At 37.5% G+C, this 21,309-nt stretch overlaps 2 protein-coding genes across 6 annotated transcripts in view; one reads left to right on the top strand and one right to left on the bottom strand.

Moving 5' to 3' along the window:
* frc (fringe connection) overlaps positions 1-21,309 on the top strand; it is a 95,653-nt gene that overhangs the window by 70,381 nt on the left and 3,963 nt on the right. For 2 of the 5 annotated variants that reach the window (XM_067104003.1, XM_067104004.1), the window contains exon 8: positions 7,243-8,087. The exons of the other annotated variants lie outside the window; for them this stretch is intronic. In XM_067104003.1, the coding sequence (XP_066960104.1) occupies positions 7,243-7,309 (67 nt within the window). In that variant the 3' untranslated portion in view covers positions 7,310-8,087. Of the gene's footprint in view, positions 1-7,242; positions 8,088-21,309 lie in introns of those variants that run through there. 5 annotated transcript variants of the gene reach the window in all.
* Positions 2,798-5,250, bottom strand: LOC136838663 (uncharacterized). Its single transcript, XM_067104009.1, has 4 exons — positions 3,713-5,250; positions 3,477-3,556; positions 3,249-3,343; positions 2,798-3,093 (listed from the first exon to the last, which is right to left on the bottom strand). The coding sequence occupies exon 1, from the start codon at positions 4,389-4,391 to the stop codon at positions 3,906-3,908; it is 486 nt and encodes a 161-aa protein (XP_066960110.1). The 5' UTR covers positions 4,392-5,250; the 3' UTR covers positions 2,798-3,093; positions 3,249-3,343; positions 3,477-3,556; positions 3,713-3,905.

Raw genomic sequence — 21,309 nt, 5'->3', positions numbered from 1 at the left:
TGAGCATGAGAGCATGTGCCTATGTGCAGTTTTTAATTTAATTTCAATTCGTTCATCATCGTACTGAATGACCTATTGGGTCCTAGTGCTTGACCTCAAGCCTATACCGGGTATTTTAATCTAATCCTTTGGGCCAGCCCTTTGAGAGCTGGTTAAACTACTTTAATAATAATAATTAACTCTCACCAAGAGTGAATCTATCCTGATGTTAAGACCCAGGTTTGTTCTGCATATGAACAAATGACAAATTTAAATTAATTTGTATTTTTCACAGCAAACAAACCTGCGGTCTTAACATTTACTGCCCACCTCTAGCCACCCCTCTTTCAGTTAACAATGGGCTGGAAAAAAACTGAGACGTTGCGGAGTTGAGATAAGGTCGCTGGCCACTTCCCATCTCACCTCCGTGACGGATCCCAGATGCCACCAATTCCTTGCATAAACAATTCTTGTTTTTATTTTTACCGGTTTCCAGCGGGTGCCAGAAGATTTATCCAGATGTTAGGACTGCAGGTTTGTTAGCTATGAAAAGTACAAATTAATTTAAATTTGTCATATTTGTTATATTACAACCCCAGCAATCATATATTTACCTATTTCTGTGGACACAGAAATCTCAGTATCACCAGGTTCTTACTAGTCAAGATCTAGAAATCTTCCACTGCACATGCACTGGTCTGCGCATTGGTACTAACTCTGCTTCAGCCTCACCTTTTCATAGAACTTGCTATAGCTAGCGTCAGTTTTTGAAATAAATCTTACCCCTCTATTATGATAGCTGTATTTCCTGCTTCAGGTGGGAGGACAAGAATGTAAAAAGTAAAAAATTAATAGGATCATTTAGTTTGAACCGTCTATTCACCCATCCCTTTCGGGTGGTTTGAGCATCTATAGTTTTCCATTCAGTTTTTTCTCTCGTTGGCCTGCAAGGACGCATTGGAGAGTGTTTATGTGATATTGATTAGATCGTTATCTGAATTTCCCAGTCTGTAAGGTAAGAGGGTGCATACCCGGCTTTACTCTTCCGGTTACAGTGGTCATAACCAGTGTGTTAAATGTAGAACTATGATCGCTAGATCAGTGTATTGGTTGGTCAGATGAAATAATGAATATTTATTTAAAGTATAAGCAGATAAGAATAGGAAAAGACAGAAAAAGATTTTTCTAACTCTGGGGCAGGAAGTGAGGTTTGGAGTAAGTTTCTCATTTTTCACAGCCTTTCAAATATCAGCTCTTACTACTCTCCCTGTTTTCCTAGCAATGTTTCTCCTTCAAAATTTTCTCCTCTCAAAGTTCCCCGTATTGTTCAGGATATGAGGTTTGGCAATTAGACAACTAGAAACGATGTAGCTAGTCTTAGGGCTGCATGCTGCTTTATTGGCCCAATTATTTGTCCTTTTTCCCCCTTGCGGCAGAGGAAGCGCCAGCACCCTCTCTCCCTGTGCCTTCTACTGTTGGAGGCACAGGGAAGTGGGGTATGTCCGGAAGTGGAAGCGGTTTTTGCCCGTTGTCGTCTTCCTCTGGCCATCCTGGCGCGTGTCTTGTATAGGTTGGCACTCGGTCACCGAAAGATAAACACGACAAGATCAAGCAAATTTCGGTAAAAATTAGTAACATTCTTGCAGAAAAGGGTAATGTTCAAGGATTAAAATAAACAGACAAATGAAATATTAAAGTATAGTAAAGCCCGGTCCTCGACGCTAATCTGTTCCAGGAGAAGCGTCAAGATTCGACTCAGTCAAATTCCGAATCAATTTTTCCAATAAGAAATAACTGAAAATGGATTAATCCATTCCTGACCGATGGTAGACAGAGCTCTATAGGCTAGGCAGCCTATAGGCACTACCAGAATGTACTGTAACGGGTACACACAAAAACTGTTGTTAATAATAATAACATTGAAAAACAAGCCTGATTATTACAGTAAATTAATAAAATAATAAAAATAAGCCGAATTATGTCTGTTATCATAAACTTAACAACAATTTCCTAAATTACGTCGGCACTAGGCAACTTGTGGCATGAGCGGATGTAAACAAACCAAAGTGCCATCCTGGTACTAATTACATAAACGTTGTTTACGTTCAGTATTAACTTATGGTAAATTTCATACAGAGTCTACTGGAATAATGTACGAAACCACTGTAAAACATCTTTCAATAAATATTATGACACCTTAACATATTTTTTTCATAAAATATCCTTGTAAGCAGCATCTCTGAGTTAACCTCAGACTAACCTCTTCTTTACCGAGAAGCTTAAGAAGGCGTTCACTACTGAACAGCACACGTAAACATTGCATTTGCTACAGAAAAGCACACGTGCATCTCTGTCTAAAAAAAAATCTAGCATGAGACCCTGGTTGCCATGTAAACACTTTCTCATCTACAGTATTACATATAGTACTGTATTTCAGAGATTATACTTGTTCCCAAATTAACAGTTACGTACATACTATATGTACTGTACTAAATTTTTATCATCTCCTGTATATGTAACATCCAAATGTCTGAATGTAGATAGCCAGCAATGTTTCGTTTCATCATACACCTGGCAGTAATGGACAACCTCTGATGCTGTTTGTTTTGCTCTACACCGTTCAAACTGAAATCTTAAGAGCCCTACCACCTTCGTGTACTGTACCCAGTACTATGCAATATTAAAGAGATAAAAAAAATGGAGTTTTGAGGGAGAGAGAAAGTAACCCTACATAGACAACACCAAATCTTAAGAGGCCTACCACCTTCACGTACCCGTTACTATGCAATATTAAAGGGATAAATAAGAAAACCTGAAATTAACACATTTTTCATTTTATTACTGTATGTATGTATTTAACGTAATTAGTAAAACTAGTGTACTGTACACAAGGAATCCTTAATATTAGCACAAGCATATAGAGACAAATTAATACTATACTATACAGTACTGTACATATATACATGTTGCTACTACTACACCTAAATTGAAATTTACACTATGTACACGTTGCTACTACTACATCTAAATTGAAATTTACTCTACACTACTGTACACTCTATACACTGTATGTTACACAGCTGCTCCAGGACCTTCATTCAACGAAGTGTAAATCTGTGGAATAAACACAAAATCAAATGTAGAAATATTAATTACTGTAATTCTGTTATGAGCTGTAATCTGCACAAAAATCCTTAATCTTACAAGTATTTCTAAGTGATTTAAAAACATCAAAAACTTTATCACAACTAGTACAGCTTGACCCATACCTTGAGGTTGGTGAATAATTACAGTAGCCCCTCACACAAAATGTACTGAATTTCCCTAGGAACTTCATTCAATGAAGTGTATACTGTACAGTAATCTGTGGATTAAACACAAAATGAAATGTAGAAATATTATTTACTATACACAAAATCCTTAATCTTACAGTCATCTCTAGGTCATTTATAAACACATTAGAACATTTTTAACAACTAATACAACATGGCCCATACCTTGACACTCATGAATACCACGCACTGAACGGCTCTGGGACATTCATTCAATAAAGTGCAGTACAGTATTGTACAGTAACCTGTTGATTAAACACAAAATGAAATGTGCTGTTAATATAACTCAATATTTATGACCTCTTTCATTGCTTTAACTTGTATAAATGTATTATTCACGGTATCTCTAGGTCATATATAAACATTAAAAAAGTTTTTAACAACTACAGGGGGGCCCATACCTTGACATTGATGAGGATCTGGATCTGTGGAGATGGATGTGGAGAGGAGGTATGGAGAGAGCGTCATTGGCTGGAAGGAGAATCTCCTTCCATAAAATCTGGTTGCTGCTCTTCAGGAATTTTTTCCCTTAGCCCTTTTTCACTGGGACCGGGCTGGCTTTCTTCTTTTGAAAAAAAACTTGAACAGCGTTGTCTAAAGTTGCCATTTCTTCAGCTGTTTTCTGTAAACGTTGACTAAATTATCATCAACGTAGTCAATAGCCTGGTTTACTAATTCCTTGTCATGGTGATGCTTCTCGAAGAACGCTTGGAATTTCTCCCAGTGCAGAAACGTCTCCTTTATTTCTTTAGAAGTTGACTCCTTGCTCTCCTCCTCTCCAGACACCTCCTCAGCCAAAATCTTCTGCTGCTCCTCATGAAGTTCCTGGAGTTTGTCCGTTGTTAGCTCAGTGTTGTGTTCTGTCACCAGCTCCTCGATGTCATCAGAACTCACCTCCAACCCCATGGACTTGGCCACAGAAACAATTTCCTCAACATCTGGGTCAGGCAGAGGAAGGGGTTCAGCTTCAGAGCCATCTCCAAGCTGACTTTGGGCATCAAAACCTTCAGAGTCCCTAAGAGGAGTCCCATCAGGCCAAAGGTTTCTCCAAGCTGCTCTTAGAGTCCTGTTAAAAAACATCTCCCCATGCTTTGTTTATCAGCCTGACACAACTCAGGATGTAGAAATGTTCCTTCCAGAATTCGGTCAGAGTTAGGCTGGCTTCACTGGTAACTTCAAAACACCTTTGAAAAAGTGCCTTTGTCTAGATCTTTTTGAAGTTAGCAATGATCTGCGGGTCCATGGGTTGGATTAGTGAGGTAGTTCTGGGTGACAAAAACTTGACCTTTAGCCAGCTAAACTCGTCTGCCAACTCATATTCCGTGCCTGGGGGGTGGGCAGGGGCATTATCCATGATGAGAAGTGCCTCGAGTGGCAAATCTTTTTCCTGAAGGCATTTCTTTATAATGGGGGGGGGGGCACACTTCAGAAACCCACTCTCTAAAAATTTGCCTTGTTACCCAAGCTTTAGCATTTGACTTCCACATCACATTTAACTTGCCCCTTAATACCTTATATTTCTTAAAAACTGTAGGGGTTTCTGAGTGGCAAACTAACAGAGGCTTTATTTTCAAATCTCCACTAGCGTTCACACATAATAACAAAGTTAGCCTATCTTTCATTGGTTTATGGCCAGGCAATTTCTCCTCTTTAGTAATGTAGGTCCTCTTTGGCATTTTCTTCCAAAAGAGGCCTGTTCTTATTGCAGTTGAAAATCTGATTTGACACACAACCATTTTTGTCCACGAACTGTTGAAATTCTTTAACATATTTTTTGCAGCTTTCTTATCAGCACTCCCTGCCTTGATCTAGCTCTGTTTTTAAAGGTCAGCATGCAAACTCTTAGCTTTTGCGCAAATCATAGCCTCTGATACACTATCCCCAGCAATCTGTTTTTCATCTATCCAAACTAATAATAATTTCTCAATTTCATCTATTATGGGAGGCCTCTGTTTAGTCAAACTTGTAACCCCCTTAGCAACACTAGCACTTTTTATAGCCTCTTTGTTCTTCAAAAATGTGCTTATGGTGGACCTAGGTAGCTTAAACTGCGTTGCTAAATCAGTCACGTGAATGCCTCTTTCATACTTCTCAATAATCTCTTTCTTAAGTTCTATTGTAGTTTTTACTGTCTTTCTCTTCTGCTTGTCAGCAATGGCTGTCTTGGGACCATGATTTGATGAAAATGCAGTGCAGAAAGCCAAAAAAAACTGATGATATACACATACAAGCATGTACTTCTCCAAACAGCAGCAGCGGGGTGTGTGGGTTTTATACGCTTTTAAATACGCGTGGGAAGAACGCCACCAACAACACCAACTAGCAGCGGCTGACCGAAACACTTTTGTTTACAAACATCATATGATGCATCGGGTCGAATTACGGTTTGTTGTTCGAGCTCTGACGCAAAATTTACTTGACATTTCACATCGAAATCTGATTGAGTTCTGATATGGTTGAGGACCAGGGTTCTACTAATGCTAAAGACAAATTATAAATAAGGGAATTCAGTGTCACTTTCTATAATGTAATAACAGTATGAAAGAGAAAGCTATAAATTCTTTCAAGTTATATAACTGCACGTAACACAAACAGTGTAATGTGCCCACAACTGTGTTTGTGGAGTGAGCGCTTAGGAACCAGGAACCAGGCAGGAGGTAGATATGCTAGGTAAGGTCAAGCATACTCACTCAGTATCCGATTCTGCATCCCGTAGGCTTTGCTGGAGGCCACATACTCATAGGAATCCTTATCCGGGTTCTTCCTGTAACCTTCCCTTGCAAGATGATGTGGTTTTCACTTGGAGGCATTTGCCTAACATCATATGCTCACTTGACAGCAGGTGTTCGCCTGGAAGCAGGCACTCGCCTGGGAGCAGGCACTTGCCGTGCATCGGAAGCTCTCTTGCCAGTAGGCGCTCGCCTGTCTTCGGACACACGCTTGACAGCTGGCGCTCACCTGACATCAATGCTTCTCTACCATCAGACTTTTGCATGGCACCAGGCGCCCAATGTTTTTCTCAGTCTCCCAGGCGTTCTGGATATGTCAGTCCGTCTTCATGTTTTTTGTCCGACGTGAGGGATTGTTGTGTGATCAGGGGTGTGAACTTTTGACGCCTGCCTCCTAAGACAGCGCTAATTTTTCCTGCTTCTTAGAGAAGTAGGGGCTTCTATTGTAGTTCCCGGTCTTCTCAGATGCTGCGCTTCCAGTCTCAGTCCCCTTTTTTGTCGACTTGGAGTACTCCTGAGAATTTTAGGCATTTTCTTCAACTGCGTTCTATATCGCAGATGCTTTGGGCTGCTTTCGAGTCTCTGAGGCAGGATTCAAAGTATTCTCAAGCCTCTTTTAGGCGTGCTCAAAAGTTATTTTTATGTACCTTGTACTTCCCTCAGTAGTCCTTTCTGTGTGCAGATTGACTTGAAAAACTAGAATTCTGTAACAATTGGACTGACTTGTAAGTTGACCTGACAGTTTTAAGTATTCTGCATATGATTCATCATTTACAGTAAAAGTAACTGTAAGGTCAGTAGTCATTCTGATTTCATATGTTCTGTTGAAATGAGTAGATTTGCTTGTAGATTAGTGTTTTAACTATTAGCTGGTGCTTATTCCTATTTCTATAACAGGAATTCTTTGTTTCAAGTTATAAGTTGCTGCATTCATTACCTGTTAGTATGTTCTTCATTTGGCTAAGTCACTTCTTTTTACTAAAATAGCCCTCACTGATGTTAGCGCTTCCTTGCGAAGGCATATGGGAAATTGGAGCCTGATTCCTTAAAACAATGCTTTAAAGGAAAACTGTTTTGCTAGTGTACTTTGTTGCCATTCCTTAAATGTTCCTTAAATAAAAAATTGTAATGTTTTCGTAGTATGAGTATTTCGCTTGTAAAAATTTTGTATTTTCACTCAATGTATTTTCATGCATTTTCAGTGTCTGTGGCAGTGTACTTTATTCTGGAATCACCTTCACACAAAAGGATCACTTAACATATAGATAAAGCTATGAAATCACCTTCATGTATACATTACTCTGTAATGGGTGCCATAGTGTTTAGTGGTTTGAGGATTTTTGGTGCTAAATATTTCTTATGATTACTGTTAATCATACTGTTACTAATTTTATAAGGAAATACTGTAGTGATGTGATTATCGTATTTGAAAGCAACTTACTGTTATCTCCATATATAGAATGAATGTGAAAACAAAAAAGAGCAAAATTTTATTTCTTATAAGTAGTAATTTATTAAAGCACATGGACAGTGTCCTTTGTGCACTTTAATAAAATTTTGTAATAAGTACAGTTTTGTTCTATTTCTTGTCTCATATTCTATTCTGTATGTTTATTGTATAGGCAAATGAAATACAATTTTTCTGTCTTCATAATTGTACATAGAGTGCTAGAGATTCTGTTTTCATTTATCTGATGTCATATGTTTTAAAAATTTAAATCTGCTTTTAAGACTTCTTGGCCTATGCAATAAGAACTGCACATTGTACAGTAGTCCCTCCATATTTGTGAGGTATAAGAAGTAAAGTACAGTTCCTTATTTGTATTGCCTGTGGATCTCATACATATATTTTCACAGTTCCTTATTTATATTGTCTGTGAATCTCATACATATATTTTCTCTTGGACTGTGTTAAAGTGCAAAGTAAGGGTATCTATGGCTTCCATTACTTTGTGAATAGAGAGGGAAAGATCTCAGTAAGATAGGTGAAGCAATTAGAAAATATTTTGTTAGTATGACTAAAGAGAAAATATGAATTTGAATATCATAGACGTCTTTTTGTAAAACCCATAGCATGAGGATTTTCACAAGTTTCATTATTGCAATCTGTGAGAGGGAAATACCTTTCCTTGGGGCATAGTGAGAAAAGAGCATCAGATATGCAGAAAAAATTAAGCTTCCAAAGCCTCGTATAAAGAAAGCAATGGGGTTTGGTCGGTGTTGTAGTAAGAACACTTTTTAAGGGGTCTGTAGTGATGCCAAGTTCACCTTCAAAAAATTATCCTAACATAAATTTTAAGAAAAAGACACTGGAAATAAGGTAGTATAACTATCTTAGACTTGATGATAAGGTTGTAGGGCAAAAATTCTTTTAGTAATAAGTTTTACCATACAGACCCATTAATATTATGTATACCTATATTTGAATGTTCCCAGGTTCAGCTGTTATCTTCTGGTAACCTCATTATGCATGCACACCAAGGATCCTTGGGTGTATCTGAGGCAGTCTCACTTTTCATGTAAACTATGTTAGGCAGCTGTTTTCATGGAACTGTGAACAAAATTTGCGTTATAAGAACATGTTTCTTTCAACAGAACCGTATTAATCATATGTGTTTGAATTGCTGTTAATGTGAGATGCTGAGGCATAGAATGCCACTGTATTTGTGTATGTGCTTAGGATTTGTGTTATACCCTTATTTTCAGTATAGTTGAGTATTTGAGTGGTTTAGATTAGAAATGTCTGCAACCTCTTCCCTTATATACAACATGGCTTGCTGTAACTGCCTGTTGTATTTTGCCAACTGATATACTGTATATTCTCAAATCACTTGCCTTAGCCAAAAAGAGACAAGTTCCAAGTGAGTTGCTTCTTCATTCTGTGAAAAGTAATAGTGTGAAGTTATTACTCTTAACATCAGGTTCTTGGCAGGTAAAGCCTAAAAAGTCTCACTAGATAGAGCAAGAGGTCCTGTCTCTACTGGTCATAGCAAAGAAGGAATACCAAAGGTTGTGGCAACTATTTGTTTGGGTCTTCCTATGAAGTTGGGAACAAACAACCCAGTGATGACCAATTTCTAGTATGATCTCAGATATTGCTTGAGTTGCACTGACCCATCACAACTATACAACACCAGTTGAGACTGTTGGTCATGGTTGTAACCTTGAAGTGATGATAGTCACAGTATCAGTATCTCATGGGATCGCAGTTGGCACCTTAACCCTTAGGTCTTTGCCAAAACATCAGCACAAGAAGATTTTTAATCTGCATGGAATCAGGGCATTGCTTAAATATCAATTTCTATTTTTCTTATGAAAGATTAGTAAGCTTGCTTAATAGGAAATCACCAAGCATGGGGTAGCTGGTGTTTTTTGTAAAATAATGGCTAAGAGGAAAGTAGCTTTTTTTGTGATTAATATTGCGCTTCAGTGTTTTTCTATGCAGAGTGCAGCCTTTGACGAAAAAGACCCAGGCAAATGGCATTGATCTTTAGAGATCCCATGAAGAAGAAGGGATATACCTCATGAATGGTGAGCAGTATCAAATAGACAGAAGAGGGTGGACATTGGCAGCAGGGCAAGGTATCATAAGTCTTTATATTAGGATAGCAGCATGGTTGTGGTGAGCGGTCCCGCACGATTCATCCAAAGACAATTAGTCCAATGATGATTGGTCCAAAATCAATTGGTCCAACAGGATTATTGGTCCAAATCCAATTGATCAATGGGATTATTGGTCCAACAGCATTTTTGGTCTAAATCCAATTGATCCAATGGGACAATTTGTCCATTAAATTTTTACCTTTGTAACACTTGCAAGTGACCTGGATATTCGCAATTGCGATATGAAAAGCACAGATCATCATACTTGGATGGATGTACCCACTAAAGAATTGCCTACCTTATTAGTCAAAAGGTCATTTCAACTATTTATGTTAAAAAAGGTTGAAAACAAATAAAAACTGCCATTTCATTACTTTTTATTCAGAAAAAAAAAATCTTAATTGTTTTACTTTAGTGATATAAACTGTAATACAGTACATAAAAAAAACTGCCATTTCATTACTTTTTATTCAGATAAAAAAAATCTAATTGTTTTACTTTAGTGGTATAAACTGTAATACATTAATTAAATGCTAAAAATAAAGAGGATTAACATTTGATTTATTACATGTCAGAATTTAAAACCTTAGATTATGAGCTAGCGCTCGTAAAAAATCTAAAATTTCATCATTCTCTCTCTCGGAAAATACAGTTAAAATTCTTTGTTCACGTTCAGCATCTTTTTTTTTTAATTTACGTTTTATTTCTCCACAAACAATGCATTCCATTTTGTCCTCCACATTCTTTTGTTCTTTTCTCAACTCACTAATTAGTTTGAAGAGCCCCCCATGGGCTGAGCCTAGTAACACTTCCAAACGTCTATGCCACGCTTCTACTTTATTTTGTGTTCGTGGTACACTTGCTTCTACTTGATCATACACTGACCATAATGCAGGGGGGAAAAGTGGAGGATTTCTCACTTCTTGACCTCGTAACATTCGCCTAACTTTTCCGCGAACGTAATTTTCATCGAAATAATTTACAACATCCGTCGCCTCATCAGGAATAGTTTGTTTTAGTTGCAACCAGGCATCCTTAATTTCGTTTGCAGGTAAAAACACAAGTGCTGCCATTTGCCTGATTTTCAAGGATAAATTTTCATTAGTTCCGTATTCAATTTTTAAACCTGAAGATATAACTTTTCTGTAAATACTCTGACAGAGATGAAAAAAACGGCCTTTGTGTTGAGTGCCAGGAATTTCAGATCCAATTGCAATGATTACTCCAATTTCAAAATCGGTGATAATCATTTCAGGAGAAAGGTTGATATCAGTTTCAGCAGCATAGTTGAGAAGATCCTGGAAAACCTGCACATAACATTCAGTGTTTTTTCGTGTCATTAGCACATAAACTAGAGGTAGGATGCGACTTCTTTCTTGCGGTCCAACTGGAGCATGAATCGTGTACAATTGTTTAAAGAGTGTTGGAACAGTCTTAAACATTCCATCCATTATCCAAAAATGAGTGTCTTTGAGTTTTTTGACATTTGAATTGGTTGTGAATAACAATATTTTATCATCTCCAATGTTGGATTCACTAACTAGAAATGTCTCACCGGAGAGTGTTTTTCTATATTCGTCTGGAATAAACATATAGTAAATCACTTGGTTCTTGGGGTCCTTCCTTGCGTACTCTTCTAATCATTTTGCTGATAGTCTCTTTTGACCCTATGTATGGCACAACAGATGGATCTAGTTGACTAACTACATCTTGAATAATTTGGCATGGTTTATCACTGGTGATACTAGCTTTTTCCTTAATTGCATTTTGGCATTTCACTACATGAACACGACTTGACTCAGCAGCTCCACAAGTGTGTTCTCTTTCATTTTTCAAATAATGGCAGTTATCTTCAAAGTGCGTGTTTGCTGTGCCTTTACATCCTCTTTTTTCACATCTCCAGTAATATGTATCTTCTCCAGTTGTCTTCTTAGTCCTTTTCGAATGTAGCGTATACAAATATCCATTATGGCAATATAGAAAGGTCGTTTCATTATTATGCTATTGTTTCATTATTGTGCTATGGTAACAGAAACCAAGAAGGGAAATTTCACTTGTGGACTAATTTTCATTAAATAAACATTGGACCAATAATTCCTTTGGATCAATTGGTATTGGACCAATAATCCCGTTGGACCAATTGATTTTGGACGAATCGTCATTGGACCAATCGTACCCAACCCGTGGTGAGAGGTTGGGCACTTTCAGGAGAAGAGGTTATGGTTAGTACAGTGTCCACCATCATTACAACAGACACTGCTGAAGAAACACTTGCTGGAAAAGGAAGAGACATTGCAAGAGGCATGGCTGACATGTCTTCTCTGATCCACTTGAGGAGCATTGAATGAAGTCTTTCCCAAGCCAAATAGAAATTTACACCAGTTATAGTTACATTCACTGGACAAGCAGCTAGCAGCAGGAGACAAACATGTTGGTTGGTCATTGGGTAGAGCAGAAGCAGAGCACAGAGATAGGGTAGTGGGCATAGCTGATAGGGGAGGCTGGTCACAAAGTAAGACAGAGATGAAGTGGCCTTGGCTGGAATCATGTCAGACAGGCAAGGCAGATATGGACCAGGCTGGTCCTCAAGCAAGGCATGTTTGAATTTGGAGGGCCTGTTAATGTTATTAATGCAAGGCAGGTGTGGAGTGGATTTGACTGGCAGCAGGATACAATCTGTAGTTGAGAGCAGTGTTATACAATCAAGGAGAATGTCAGGACCAAGCCAGGACCACATCTGAGGACTAAGAGCATAACAAAAATGACACCATTGTTGACCTGGAGATAGAACGTTCCAAAGCAGAGGAAGTAAGCATTTCTACAGTAGCACTACTAGACCTGATTAATAGTGGGAATGAATAGTCAACACACCTAAATGGACCAGCATCTGCAAGAAGGTAAAAATTCTTGTCAAGTGAGAGATAAATGGCAAGCTTTGCCCAGAAATCATTGTTGGTTACACTGGGGCATAACAAGGGCTAAATGTACATCACAGCACTGGCAAAACACTGCTAGATGAATTATGGAAAGTAGAAGTAGTATACAAGATAAAAAAAATCGTAAATCACTGTTATGATAGAAAAAAGTGGCTGGTAATGGACTAAAAAAATCTCACTGTATGAGGAAAAAATGGATCCTTATAATCAGTTGTAAATCATAGCTAGTAACAAACATAATTGACCCAATTAGGTTACAAAATGCAATTAGTTTAGATATACATAAAATAGCCCACTCACAGATAATAAAATAACTCTGTAACTCCTCAAAGGTAAATGCTTCAGATTAAGCGACATATTAGCTAGTTGAATGTCTCAGTGAAATTAAGGAACTTTAGAATAACTGTAGCATTGTGAAAAAAGGAACTTTATAATAACTGTTACATTGTGAAAAAAGTGTGCAACTATGAACAAAAATAAAGTATAAGCTAGAATGACAACACTGAAAAAGAATTCCATTTGCAAAATAAGCAAAGACAATACCAGCAACTGAGTAGCACCTGATAATGCAAAATTCACAGTTTTATCACTTAAAAAAGAACATCAAAGTGAAGATGATCTGAAATTAATTAAATTAATTAGTATAGAAATAAAATGAATTGGTGTTAACTGCTGAAGTAGCAATCCTTTGTAAAGTAAACTTCCAGAGAACATGAATAGAGCTGTCCACAGCATTGCTGGTTCACAAAAGTTAGGTTATTGGTTGACACGTACCTGAGGATCTTAAAGGTTCATGTGTAGCTAGACCACCACCTTTTTCATGCCAGATGAAAATAAATGGGAAGTAAGAATGACAAAGATGATAAAGTTTAGAGAAGTTCTCAAAGCTCTTTAGTAATCAGTATTTTAGCCCAGCATAAAGGTCTAAAAAGTTGGTTAGTGGCTCTTGTGTTCCAGTGAAAACATGAACCAGTATATTGTACTATTGAGTTATTTACCAAATCGTAACAGAACCTTCACTGAAGAGCTGACAAGAAATTCTGATAAAGAAAGGTGTCAAAGAGAGTTAAAACAAAAATTTTAAAAAAGGGGGATGCACTGTAGTGGGGAAAATTATAAATGAATAAGACTATAAAAGAATTGGAGAAATGTTTGCCAACAATCATTAGGATTGAAAATGTCTGTTTGGGGTTATGCTAGGGAAATCAACAACAAAGACAGATTTATCAAGTAAAAACTATGCAGAAAGGAAGGGGTTGTGTATTGACCTTGGGAAGTCATAGACAGAATGCAACCAGTGAGATAGACATTATGAATACTGAGGTTAATGCAGTCTGATTACACTAACAGTGTATCTACCAGATCACAAGATATGAATCCTCTTCTTATTTATCACAAAGAAAAGAGAGGCTAGGAAGGAGTGCTGAAAGGGAGACCTATGTGAGCTACTATTTGCAAATAACATGTTGTTACCACAATCAGGATTAAAGACAATCTTTAATCCTGATTGTGGTTTGTGCACATTTATCACTTAACTGGAGGTTTATGACATTCATTTAATAAAGATGCTACTAGAAGTAGTTCCCTTTCATCTAAATTGGCCACAATTGTCATTTATATTTTTTAATACCCCACACAGGCCCAAGTTCTATATTCTATAGTATCAGCTGCGAAACATGTTTTATGGAACTTATCAAATTCCAACGAGCACAAAGTCTTGACCAATTCTGTGATGCTCTTCAATATTTTCAGTTTATTCAGTAAGAGAGATGTATACTTTATTGGTTAGGTGTGTTGATGAACTATTATATACTTGAGCTTGGTTGGTCCAGTAAAACAGGAAATTTTAGATTGTAGCATCAGTCAACTCCTAGCTATCATAGTGAGGATACCATTCAGTTTTCCTTTTTCTTTCAGAATTACATTGAGCCATTTATTAATTTTCTTGAATGGTTGAGTGTATTGTGAGCTGTTAATTTAATTTAATTCTAAACAATGTTACCGTGATAGTGTTTGAAGCATTGTGGGAAAGGGAAAATTGTTGAAAAGTTTTCCTGGACTGAAGTGCGATGAATTTTTGGTTTTGCGTTCGCTTATTCTTCCTCTATACCTCTGTGGTATATGGGTTTTGTTTGATATTTGATGTGAATTATAGGTTATTCAGTTGTTTCTGGGGCACAGTAAAGGTCAATGTAGGCTGATGAGTTAGATTCTTAATGATCACTTAAGGCTAAGGAACATAACCCAATTGTATACTGTTTAACAACATGGTTTTTTTTTTTTTTTATTAGTTTGGGCCCCTTGACTGAACCTTTTGTTTGTCAAATGTTCCAGTCTTGTGGAATTGAAAAGAAGCTTCCTTTTTGAGTTCCAGGATGGAAGTAACTTACTGTATATGCTGGCATGCAAGTCAGCAAATATCTTCACAACCATGGGCTGGTCTGTAAGCCAAATATAATATGTGGACCTTTATCACTGATGAGTAAATAAGTGAAACTTCCTGCTTAACATTCATTTTTCACCATTTGCCATAGGTCTTGCAGCCCACCACAATTGTTTCCTACTGAAACTCATGTTTGCCAAATATGTTTTGCTTGGAGATTATAATAATGGTTTGCACAGTGGTACAGGTAAGGTACATCAATTTATTTGGACTAACTATGTGGGCTAACCCTTGATTATAACAAGTTAAATAAAAAATATCTGTTATGCATTTGAGAGGAAGTGGTGCTGCCTTATTTTTGGGGTCATCTTATCTGGTAAACATAGGACTAGACTTGGCTTACACCTCAAAATTTTGGGAGTTGACTTATACATCAGCATATATGGCATAATAAGGATTTTTAAAGAAGAGGTATGTTTTCAGTTCAGTGAGATTTTTAAATTCTTGAAAGATGGCTGTCTTCATAAACTATAAGGATCATTAAGCTATGAATATTTTAAAGATTATTTATATTATTCTATGTAGCAGATATATTTCAAAGTTTTTTATTATTCTATTTAGTGGATATATTTCAAAGTTTTTATACTTAGTATAAAATTAATTTTTATAATCAAGATAACTTATACTTTCAGCAAACAATTTTTTATAGAATTTTTCTGAAGGTTAATGTTATACTTGAATCACTCTGCAAACAAATTTTCAAGTCTATAGCCTAGTGTCTTGATTTTCGTATGATATGAACCAGTCAGTCAGTCAGCTAGTGCCTTTGTGCCTAGAGTCAGTAACAAAATTGTAGTGAATAATAATGTTATTAATTTGTATATTCACCAATAACTTAAAAAATCATCTCCTGCTCAGTGTGGTTGATACTTGTTCTGTTTTCATAGTGTAAAAAGACTTAAAACTGTAAAAAGTAAAACAACCATAAGTAGAACTATATATAAAAGTAAACATTCAGCTTAACCCTTTGAGATTCCAGTAATGTTATGTAAATTCCATTCCTAGAGATTCCAGTTATATCATCCTTTAAAGATAGAAATAAAAATTAATCATGAACATATTGACATTTTGATGATAGCTGGAGAGAATTGGGGGATGGTTTAGCTCTTGTTCATCCAGTCCAAAATAGGAAAAGAAAATTTTTGCTTATTTTTACTCATGTTTTTCATATGCAATAACAGACTTAAAATAGCAATAATTTATGTCTCATTGGAAAGAAAGCTTTTCATGTTTTTTCATGGTGTAAAAAAATATAAATCTCCCAAAACATTTCTCTAGAAAAATATTTATTTACAAACTGGAAATTTTTTCAAGGTTAGCTTCAGTACATCATTCTGTCATTTTTCTTTTCACATTTTCAAAGATACCAAAATTAAGCTTCTCAATAACACCAAAACCAGGTTGCACCTTGTAAAATAAATTTCAAAGAAAGAGCTCATGAAAATTGACAGATTTTGTACCTCCAATAATCTCAATGAATTATAAAAAAAATTGCACATGATGGTAATGAGTTCCTGGCCTACAAACTACTTACAGTTGGGAAAACCAATTGTTGATACAGATTTAACCCATCTTAAGATAACCTGTGTATTAGTACCTTTAAACTCCAAGCAATTATTATGGTGTGGTTACTGTAAATTTAATTTTTTCATCAGTACATCAGAGAAATGAAATGTAGTATTGAAAGTGTTAGTTGCATCAGGTGCATTCAATTTATGTAGGGTTTGTATCTCTGATAATTGCTTTTTCATGGATTACTGAATTTTGCCAGTAACTTGCTGATGTTCATCATTCTTTGGAGAGGAAAGCAGCTGTAAACTGGGGTTGTTTTATTTAGGAAGAATACAGTATCAGTTACTTTCACTATTGCATACATAAAAGAGGGTCTACTCCCTACAGAAATATAATGTCTAATATCCCATTCATGTTCACATTCTGTTGTTAACAACCATGCTGTTTCACCCTAGTAAACTGTAGTCTGAACGGATGGTTCAGATATATTTGTGACGACATTTGCCAGCCCATAAGAGTAATTTTTTTTTTAGGTAATACAAATATTACCTTGCATCCAGTATGTTCTTATCACCAATGGAAAGCCGAGTACCTAAGGCATACATCATATAACTAAGGAATCAGGATGAAATATGATTAGCCGTTGTCTCATATCACACACATTCAATTTTTTACTAATAATCATAATACAGTATGTAAAACAATACAACACAATTTATATCTTTTAAATTGATGCCAAAGTTAGAAGACTGAAAATAATTGCTTGGCTTATGGCTGCAAATGGTAAAGTGCAGAGCATTTCAGCATATCTCCTTCCCTGATCAGACTACACAATTTTTTTTTCTCCTCATAATTGCCTTTGTCTATATTTGGGCACTAATGGTGTCTAGGTAAGCACTGTTTTAATGTCTAAATTGTAAAGACTGAGCATTTTACAGCCTTTGCCTAGGGTTTGTGATTGCAAAAATTAATTTTCTTAATGATGATTATTCTTAATTCAGTTAATTTTTCCAGCAGAATGCATTGGAGTGCTGTAGATAAGGTTAGCTTTTCATTTAGGTGGAGTTTTTTCTTTGGCAGCTTCTCCTATTGCAGTCTTCACGTGGCTACTGTTTATGGTCGTGGTCGTGGTAAGGTGCCTTGGCTACTATTTATGGTCATGGTCATGTAGGGTACCTTGTTCCTATTGTACCTTACCACCCTGCTATCTTCAGTACCTTTGCTGTTTGATGGCTCCAGCTCTTCCCTTATTGCCATCTGTGGATGAAGGACTTCATGTTTGGGGAAAGGACTACTTTTGCAGGTGACTTCTGTGAAGTTGCCCTCTCAAATGGCCTTCTTTCTGGTCATCACAACCAGTTTGGTTGTCTTTTGCCTTCCCTGCTAGCACTCCTGGAGTTAAGGTTTTTGCAGCCAAGAATTTCCACTTTAATTTTCCAAATTCACTTGGTCCTGTTGCAGATATCAGCACCCTTCTGTTTCTTGTCATCACTTGCCATTAGTATCACTTCCACCAATCCTCCAACTTGTCTGGGCCTTGTGATTTTGGTCTTCTTTTCCCCTGCTTCCATCTAGCCATGCTCCTAAAATCAACTCTTCTTTTGCTCATCTGGCACCGACTCCCCCCCCCCTGCTTATGTGATCCAGCCTTCCCTTTCTGGTTACTGTGCCCTTCTTCATGCTGATCAACTACTGGATTCTCCCTTGCACAGAGAAGCCTCTTGCCTTGTCTTCAGCTAATTGTTTCTTTGAGCAAAGTGCATGCTACTCTGTCTAATTCCAAGCATCTCTGCGCGTCCACCAGTCACACATGCATTCTTTCTTCCATTGGCTGCCATTTCCAAGCCTTGTGTCTTCCTAGCTCAAACAGGTTTCACTGCCAGACCTTACCTTATCCCGGTCACATGTACCTTCTGCCTACAGTAGATTCAGTCTCTTCTGTTATTTGTCACCTTCAGATCTCTGGGCTGCAGTCTTCTGGATGAGGGATATTCTCACCTCACCAGATCAAGATGCTCCTCAGACTTTGCAGATCTTGAACATTTTTTGTCACACATTCGACAGGTACAGCCAATCATTGTTCAAGGAAGAACCTGCTTCTGCTTATCTTCATCCTCCAGTTTGAAGGTGCAACTCCCACCCTTTTGCAGGTTCATTCCCAGATAGCCATTCTGTTAACATAAGTCCAGAGCAGATGACAGGTCGGCCCCACAGTCTGACTGTTTTTCTTCAGAGATTGGTAAGGACTGCAGTTAATTAGGAGGTTCACCAAGTCTGGCTAATATAGTGTCACTGATTTGCAGTGGAGGATCCGTTCCAGTGCTGCACTGTAAGTTGATTTTTCGCGTTATCGGTGCTTAATGGCGTTCTGCGTTTACAGCACAGCCCATTAACTTGATGCTGCATCAACATTTACAGATCTGTAAAACACTGTTAACAGCTCTGAAAAGGTGTCGTAAGGTCAAATCTGCCGTAAATCGCTCTCACCATAAGTTAGTGATGCACTGTACTACAATACCTGACCTACCAGTTCAAAATTTTAGGTCAGCTTTAACCAACTTAGCCTTATGAGAACTACCCACTAGTTCCTCGTTGGGCGAGTGGGTTCCATTCTCAGCTAGCACTCTGCTGGCCGCGAATTCGAATCTCCAACCAGCCAATGAAGAATTAGAGGAATTTATTTCTGGTGATAGAAATTCACTTCTCGCTATAATGTGGTTCAGATTCCACAATAAGCTGTAGGTCCCATTGCTAGGTAACCAATTGGCTCTCAGCCACGTAAATAAATCTTATCCTTCGGGCCAGCCCTATGAGAGCTGTTAATCAGCTCAGTGGTCTGGTTAAACTAAGGTATACTTTATTTAGAACCACCCACTCTCAGAAGTCTCTTCTTCAGTAGGGAGGACCCTGATCTTCACCCTCTTTGAATAGCTCCAACAGGTCTAGGTACTTCCAGAAATCCTCAAATGGGCTTTATAAACTGGGAAGTGTCTTCTCTAATGGGACAAGTTGGGCCTCCTCCAGAAATGGTAACGTCTACACCTAATTCCAGAGCTTTGGTATTGTTTTCTTTGATTCAAGCCTCCGCATTAGGAGTTTTATGCTGTGAAGATTTATTGAATATGTCTTGTATTTTTCAACAAGATTCCATCAACACTGGTATCCCTTAGGACATTTTTGTTCATTAAGCACCATGCTGTATTTTGAATCTGAAGGTAGACATCTCTTTTCCCACTATCCTAAGTTAGTAGAAGTCTTCTTTCCATCTTCTGTAAGAGGTTGCAATGTTGTCCTCTATTTCCTTTTGACCCAAAATTTCATCAGGGCAAGCTGCTGCTTTGGAGTTATTTTCTTCATGGCTGTGTGGTGTCCTTCCTAGGAAACAGTTTGACATTCCCAAGTGTTGCATATTATCAAAATGGTTCCAGTCCAGTCTTGACCAGCTGTTCCTCTTGAAGCCTTGTTCTGTATGCCTTACCCTAGGAGCTCTCATGTAGCTTGCAGAACCTCACCTTAGTGTGTCAGCAGCTCAACACCTGTTCAAGTTGCTATTCAGGTTATGGATTTGTGATTAAACAAATTATTAAAGAAATTTTTCAATAAACCCCAATTGCTTTAACCTAAATGCCCTCCTCCCCACCCCATGGTTCTGTTGCAGCTGAATCAGAATGAACAAGAAATTATTTAGTTAACTACCAAAGACACTTTGGTCCTCTGCAGGTAAAAATACATGTGTAGGATTCTCACCAGCTCAGTTCACAGTAGTCTGCATTGTTAGGCTTGCCTAGTCTTTATTTAAAATAGATTATTCACATATTACTGTCATCTGTGATGCTCATCATATTACAATCAATTGATGTCTTGGCTTTTCCCCCCATTATATTGTATGTTGTTGATGAAGAAAAGACGTTAAGGAGCCTAGGTGGTGTTTAGGTGAATACTACCAATAATCCAGTCCAAATTACTATGTGACCTAGGCATACTGGTGGACTAAAATCATCCCTCAGGGATTCTGAAAAATAGTATTTAGTGACTTCAATCATTTGGACTGGCAGAATTCTAGTACTGCTTCTCCCTCCTGGTTTCTCTCTCTCTCTCTCCAAAACCGTGATTCCCTTCACATCCTCAAATCTAACCCTTGTTAATTCCTATGTGCCTACTATTTCTCTTCCTATTAATATATCCTGTGTAAGTGTGTAGCACTTTGTTATTGTATTTAATAACCTTTCCCACAATTGGTAATTTCTTCATTTTGCCTTGTTTTAGGGGTTTATTCTGAGAACACCGAATAAACCCCTTGTTTTAATACAGTATTCATTATCCATCTTACTGCTGAGATATCTTTTAACATTTCATCCTAGGCCAGTATGCCTACTCCATTTTGTCTCATCTTCCCTCCATTCCACTAGAATTTATCGTGATGACGCTTGGTGGGTGAGCGGGCGTTATAACGGCACATCCATTTGGGACTTTGAGAATTGAGAGATCTGTTGGGCGAAGGCCTGTGATAGTGGTGTAAGTTCACCCCTAGTGTATATCGACATTGATTAGATGATCGCTCCGGGGGTGGTAACCCCGGCATTCTAGATAGCTTTTTCTCTGGTATATTTAGCAATTATTATACCTAGAAATGTGCTAATTGGAACCATTTCACTGGGTGACACAGGTCTTCCCCCAGAAATAGATTTTTCCTTTGTCAAAATCCCTTTTTTATCCAATTTTAGCACTAATGTAAGGAAATCTTTCAAGCTGCCCCAAGTGTAGAAATGTGATTT

This window comes from Macrobrachium rosenbergii, chromosome 5 (genome assembly GCF_040412425.1).
Source record: "Macrobrachium rosenbergii isolate ZJJX-2024 chromosome 5, ASM4041242v1, whole genome shotgun sequence".
In the NCBI taxonomy this organism is placed as follows: Eukaryota; Metazoa; Arthropoda; class Malacostraca; order Decapoda; family Palaemonidae; genus Macrobrachium; species Macrobrachium rosenbergii.
Note: the sequence above shows the minus strand (reverse complement) of the source record. Positions and strands in the feature narration are given on the sequence as shown.

What these genes read in the sequence shown, in the direction of transcription:
- LOC136838663 (XM_067104009.1), bottom strand. Translation starts at nt 4,391, where the DNA reads ATGTTTTTTAACAGGACTCTAAGAGCAGCTTGGAGAAACCTTTGGCCT.